The sequence below is a fragment of the Vipera berus genome (genome assembly GCF_964194415.1).
Source record: "Vipera berus genome assembly, chromosome: 16".
Classification (NCBI taxonomy): Eukaryota; Metazoa; Chordata; class Lepidosauria; order Squamata; family Viperidae; genus Vipera; species Vipera berus.
In genome coordinates, this window is record NC_138219.1 from 1,660,251 (window position 1) to 1,667,115 (window position 6,865).

General features: G+C 45.8%; 1 protein-coding gene and 1 long non-coding RNA gene across 2 annotated transcripts in view; one reads left to right on the plus strand and one right to left on the minus strand.

The window, feature by feature from the left end:
- The window catches only part of LOC308675471 (uncharacterized protein), a 34,068-nt gene extending 29,468 nt beyond the window's left edge, over positions 1-4,600 (plus strand). Inside the window, 3 exon segments of the mRNA XM_081340831.1 lie at positions 1,912-2,013; positions 3,170-3,209; positions 3,212-4,600. Coding sequence (XP_081196957.1) covers positions 1,912-2,013; positions 3,170-3,209; positions 3,212-3,648 — 579 coding nt within the window. The 3' untranslated portion in view covers positions 3,649-4,600.
- On the minus strand, positions 3,776-6,203 carry LOC308675473. Its single transcript, XR_014028133.1, has 2 exons — positions 4,041-6,203; positions 3,776-3,960 (listed from the first exon to the last, which is right to left on the minus strand). It is a non-coding gene; the product is annotated as an uncharacterized lncRNA (long non-coding RNA).
- Positions 6,204-6,865: the final 662 nt, after the last annotated feature.

Consider the following 6,865-nt stretch of genomic DNA (forward strand, 5'->3'; position numbering starts at 1 on the left):
TCCCTAATTGATGGGAACCGTAACATGCCCTGATATCCCATCGTGGTGGGCCGGGTGGGTGTAATAGGGGAGAGGTGGACCTTCACTCCTTTCCATTTACAGCAGCCTTTTTGAACTCTGGTCTTGGAATCCCAGCCATATGGGTCTGGTAGTTCAAAGGACCCAGAGGAGCACCAAGTTGGAAGAGGCTGTGTTGGTAAAACACACACACTCACTTCTCGAGGCCACAAGGAATAAATTGTGATTCAGCTAAAACAAGGGTCTCTAAAGCTGGCAGCTTTAAGACTTGTGGACTTCAACTCCCAGAATTCCCCAGCCAGCCAAGTGCATGAGTCTTAAAGTTGCCAAGTTTGGAGACCCCTGAACTAAAAGATTACAACTGGGGGTGGGGGGTGGGGGGAAGAAGGCTTGGAAATTTGGTTTGAAAACTTTTTTTTTCTACTATGAATTTAAATAGACTGGTACTTGGAGAAAAGAGAGTGGAAACGGCTCGTGCTGTTTGTCCTCTATTTTTTAACAAGTGATATTTTAGACGTTTGGATTTGCTGTTTATGGCCATTCTGTCTTCCCCTAATTGCTTCCGGTTTCGAAAAGGGTTGTGCAAATTCTAAAGCAGAGTCCAATTTCCTGCCATCGTGCTAAAAATAAACAATTCAAATTTTATGTTTTTCAAAAGAAAGACGAAGCTGTGTATATGATCATGTATTTCTTCTTCAGAGAGAATGGTACATTTGCTAACTGTTCTGCAAAGCTACTCTAGGAAACTGGAATACTTAAAAGGTTTACGGTGTCTAGACATTCATACAGGCAGTCCTTGACTTGCGATTGTTCCTTCAACAGCCATTTGAAGTTATGGCAGCACTGAACAAAGAGACATAAGACCCTTGCCCAAAGTTACAACTGCTGTGGCATCTCTGGGGTCACATGAACAAAATTTAGTCCCTTACAACCAACTTCAGGGACACTGCAGTGGCCCCCATGTCAACCGTCCCGCTGGATGAGACAGCAAAGGAGACTCCAAGGCTATCACTTTACTGAAAATTCCATGTGGAATTTCAGAAGTGGAAAAGCCAATTCTAATATGTTCGTGTGCACTGTCCATTTGTCTAGCCAATCGGTTATACTCGTGTTGTTTGGGGAACGGTCTCTCCACCTCGGACTTTCCCAGCCGATGACCTTGGGGTGCTGGATTTTGTCTCGGGCTTCAAGTCAGCACACTTGCATTCCTTTACCCTGCCCAACCCCCCCCCCCCTTCCTCCTCCTGTTACTGATGTCTGGTTGTGAGCTGGGTTCGCATAGTGAGCTGACCATGACACCCCACCTCAACCCTTCATCCCTCCCTGCTGTGTCCCCACCTCTTCCTCCCTACCTCCTGTCCCAACTAGGTCCAGTTACCTTTTTCATAAATCTCCTTCAGGATATAGCCACTGCTCCACACTGCCTTCCTACACAGAGGCCATCTGGCACTGTTCCAAAGTGGGTGCCATTTTGGGAGCAATTGCAAAGAACTGAATGAATTCAAGATGGTGCCATTTGGCCACCATACAGTATAGGACGACCAAAGGATGAATCAGCTGGCTTTCCTTCCCAAAGTCAATCTCCGACATCTTGCAGAATGATGGTCAAGACTTGCAACCATAAAGGGCAGGCTCCATTATGGTCCTAAGTAAAGGACTACCTGTAGTGGTGTTTTCTAAAGATATATTTTGGGAAGGAGGCAAAGACTCAGCTTCTCCAGACTTAGTCTAATACTGTGTTTTTCATACTTGGCAGCTTTAAGATGTGTGGACTTCAACTCCCAGAATCACCCAACCAGCATGGCTGGCTGGGGAATTCTTGGGGGTTGAAGTCCATACATCTTAAAGTTGATACGGTTGAGAAACATGGGGCTAACAATTTCTCTTTTGCAGAATCCTTTACAAACAGATGATGAGAAGATACAAAAGGGACGGCGCAGCCAACAGAGCCAGGGAGATAAAACGATTTATTCGGAGATCACCAAGTCTCAGGAGGCATGTGGCTTTCTTACTTCTGCTTTTGACACCTCAATAATCCAGTATACATTTCACCTAAACAAAGCTAATTTCTGGGATTCTGAATTGAAAACAGTCAATTGTGCTGCCTTCACACAACTAGTAGTATTTTTGTTGTTAGTTGCGAAGTCGTGTCCGACCCATCATGGCCCCATGGACAACGTTCCTCCAGGCCTTCCTGTCCTCTACCATCTTCTGGAGTCCATTTAAGCTCACGCCTACTGCTTCAGGGACTCCTCATTCTCTGTCGTCCTGTTCTTCTCTTGCCCTCAACCTTTCCCAGCATGAGGCTCTTCTCCAGTGAGTCCTTCCTTCTCATTACGTGAGCAAAGTATTTGAGTTTTAGCTTCAGGATCTGGCCTTCTAAAGAGCAGTCAGGGTGGATCTCCTCTAGGACTGACCGGTTTGATCACCTCACAGTCCAAGGGACTCGCAGGAGTCTTCTCCAGCACCAGAGTTCAAAGGCCTCAATTCTTTGGCGCTCGGCCTTTCTTACGATCCAACTATCACTGCCATACATTGCAACTGGGAAGACCATAGCCTTGACTATACGCACTTTTGTTGACAGGGTGATGTCTCTGCTTTTTAGTGTGCTGTCTAGATTTGCCATGGCTTTCCTCCCCAGAAGCAAGCGTCTTTTAATTTCTTGGCTGCAGTCCCCATCTGCAGTGATCTTGGAGCCCAGGAAAATAAAATCTGTCACTACCTCCATTTCTTCCCCATCTATTTGCCAGGAATTGAGAGGGCCGGATGCCACGATCTCGGTTTTCTTAGTAGTATAATATACAATTAAATCAATAAAAACATTTTAAAACAATTTTTTAAAAAACTAGATGAAAATGTTTATCCAAAACAAATATTCATAACAGCTGAGACACTTGGCCAGTTAATAACTAAGCCAGGAAGTGGGGGCCCTAGCACATAGGGCCCCCACTGATATAGGGTCTCTTGCCTTGAGCAGAGGGTTAGACTAGAAGACCTCCATGGTTCCATCCAACTCTGTTATTCTGTATTCCTGTCCATTCTCACCTTCATTGCAGGAGGAAACTAAAAGCTCCCTTCCCCTCATAATCCCTCTTTTTCCAGATTAGTTTCAGCTCTCCAAATAACTGTGTCCCTGTCTTCTCCTTGGCAGAGTGAAGACCAAAGCATCAAGACCATCTATGAAACAGTTCAAAACCTCCGCCCATCAAATCATCTGGCCTCGTAGCCTTTGTTCAACAGCCCCCCTCTCCAAAGCCAGCAGGGGATGCCCCCACCCCAGAGCTGGGAGAGTGCCCGAGTTCCTTCTTCGAAAGGCAGCCTGGAGCATCTGCAGAGGATCCCAAGCACAAGAGAGAGAGAAGCGGACAAGGCAAGCCGTGGTTCATCCCAGGATCAGCACCAACTTTCCTTCTTGGACCTGCACTGGCACCAGCAGCTCGTCCTTCTGACTCGGGGAGTGGGATGGACAACTCGCCACGGCTAACTTGTGCAAGACAACTCGCCACAGGGCAGTACGACAAATACAAAATCAAATCACTTTTGGTGGAACCGTGGCCAATAATAATAATAAAACACAAGGATTACAACAATTTCAATGAAAACATGGTCGCCAATAATAAAAGTAACTGAATGAAAAGATTAATATAGTTTTGAATTGTCCGGTGGCGAGTTGTCCCATGTTGACTTGGTCGTGGCGAGTGACCACAGTGAGTTGGCTGTGGTGAACTGTCCTAGACCTCTCAGGGAGGGGAGAGAGAAAATAATTTCTTTCCTTTCGTTTCTTATTTTTAATCGACACTGAAATGGAACCTCAACCGTTCCGCTCTGAAGTTCTTTGACCTTTGCAGAATTGTTTCACCAGCATTTTAAAAAAGGGTTAAGTGGGAAAATCTGTGTACAGGCAGTCCTTGATTTATGACCGATCCCTCAGATTAGGTTATTCTAGGCCAGGGGTAGGCAACCTCGGCTCTTTTATGACTCATAGACTTCAACTCCCAGAGTCATAAAAGAGCCGAGGTTGCCTACCCCTGTTCTAGGCTATGAAGATCCTTCCCAGGGATCTATGGAACTATGATGCAGTTCCAATCCCTACGGCTGCCCCCTGCAAGGTCATGTGACCCTATGTCCGGTACTTAGCAACCGGCCTGCATTTATTGCCATTTGCAGCTTACGATGGTCACATGACTGGGTTTTATGACATCTTTGCCAAACCCCAGCATTAGCTTCCGGATTTCATCTGATAGCGAACCACTGATTCACTTAATGACTGCTGTGAAAAAGGTCATAAGCTCGGGTCAGTCACATGGATGGCCCATTTTAAAACTATCACAAATTACAACTGTGACGGGCAGGCTCCATTACTGTCATAAGTTGAAGACTCCCTATAAAATACACAGATCTGTGAAATAATTTATAGAAGCATTATAGGAGGGAAGCTTGACTTGGTAAATATTTAGTAGATGTGTAAAAAAGTGCTTCTTTTTTAAAAAAAAACGGGAAGCCCAATATTTATATATGGTGTGAAATGTTTTGATTTTTTTAACCTCAAGTTAGAGGAATAAATGGACATCTTCACGTAGGATCTTATGTGTCTTGGTTAGCCACCACTGAAATATGAGCCAGCCGTGTGCAGCAGCAGCAGCCAAACAAGCCAACGCAGAACTAGGCTGCCTTAACAGAGGGACAGAATCAAGATCACGTAAAGTGTTAATAGTGCTTGATACTACACTTGTCAGACCACATAAGGAATATTGCATCCACTTTTGGTCACCACAGTACAAAACAGATGCTGAGGCCCTGGAAAGAATGCAGAGAAAAGCAACAAAGATGACTGGGGGTCTGGAGAATGCAAATGGCAATAAATGCAGACCAGTTCTGATCAGGGATCTGGAGGCTAAACCATATGATGAACAGTTGAGGGAACTAGTTACGTCTAGTCTAATTGAAAGAAGGATGGGGAGAAGACATGATAGCAGTCTTCCAGAACTTTACTGGAAGGAGGTCAATCTATTCTCCAAATCACCTAAAGGCAGGACAAGAAGCAACAGAGGGAAACTAATCAAGGAGAGAAGCAACCTGGAATTACCGGTAAGGAGGAATTTCCTAACAATGAGAACAATGAATCAGTGGAACAACCTGCCTCCAGAAGTTGTCAATGCTCCATCACTGGAGGTTTTTAAGAAGAGATTGGGCAGCCATTTGTCCAGAATGGCATAGGGCCTCCTGCTTGAGCAGAAGATTGGACTAAAAGACCTCCAAGGTCCCTTCCAGCCAGATGATTCCATGTGCCATCCCACAGAACGACTGTGGAAACGACTAGCACGCACGTGCGGGGGAACCTTTACCTTTTTTATGAACATTGGGGGGAGGGGGTTGTAGGCTGGGCTAGGTAGATAGATTGGATGGGAGGGTGGCTTGTTCTGTGGGAAAAACTCAAGTCACAATATTCTGAGAAACAAGAAAATGGCAGCATCCAATATTGAGAAATGTTGATTGAAGAGGTCATCCATCTTCCGGTGATCCTGCATGAATGCAAAAATGGGCCACCAGTTGACCAAAACAACACTTGGCCTGAAAATGTCATGCTTTGGAGAGCAGAACTAAGGAGAAATTGCCATGTTCAGCCTTTGGCTCATGTAGCATCAAGATACTGTTTTTTGTCCAATGTAGTCCACCAGAAATCCCTTTTAAATCCTCAGGAAACCCTAGAATAGCCTCTGATCTTTTCTTAAGAAATCTCAGATCTTTTGGGATCTCTGTTCTCCTACCTTAGCTATTCCTCTAGGACAGTGTGTGTCAACCTTAGCAACTTTAGGAGGTGTGGACTTCAACTCCCAGAATTCCATGAAGTTTGGGAGGATCCATCCCAGGTAATATTCAACAAAAAAACTGAACAGCCATTTCTCCAGAATAGTTTGCACTCTGCCCTGGGCAGGGGGCTGGACTAGAAGATCTCCAAAATCCCTCCCAATTCTATGGGTCTATGAACATTGGGACGTGGTGGCTCAGTGGGTTAGGACGCTGAGCTTGTCGATCAGAAGGTCGGCAGTTTGGCGGGTCGAATCCCAAGTGCCGCATAACAGAGTTGAGCGCCTGTTACTCCTCCCAGCTTCTGCCAACCTAGCAGTTCGAAAGCACGAAAAAATGCAAGTAGAAAAATAGGGACCACTCCGGTGGGAAGGTAACAGCGTTCCGTGCGCCTTTGGCGTCTAGTCATGCCGGCCACATGACCATGGAGACGTCCTCGGACAAACGCTGGCTCTTCGGCTTTGAAACAGAGATGAGCACCGGCCCCTAGAGTCGGAAACGACTAGCACGCACGTGCGGGGGAACCTTTACCTTTTTTATGAACATTGGGGGGAGGGGGTTGTAGGCTGGGCTAGGTAGATAGATTGGATGGGAGGGTGGCTTGTTCTGTGGGATGGCGCATGGGGATGGAATTGTAGTGGGATTGAGAAGAGCTAGAAAAAGGCGGAATAGACAACATCACCACCAGATGGATCTGTAGCTGGCTCAATGGTACTACATCCACATGGAGAGAAGTAAGCAGTGGGGTACCACAAGGCTCCGTCTTAGGCCCAGGACTTTTCAATATCTTTGTCAATGATTTGGATGAGGGAATTGAAGGGGAACTCATCAAATTTGCAGATTTGAGACTAAACTGGCAGGAATAGCCAAGACCCCAGAAGACAAGCTCAGGATCCAAAAAGATCTTGACAAACTGGAACAATGGGCCCTATCCAACGAAACGAGTTTCAGTGTGGAGGAACACAAAGTTTTACATTTAGACAGGAGAAATCAAAGGTACGAGTATAGACTGGGCGAGACCTGGCTTAAAAACAGTAAC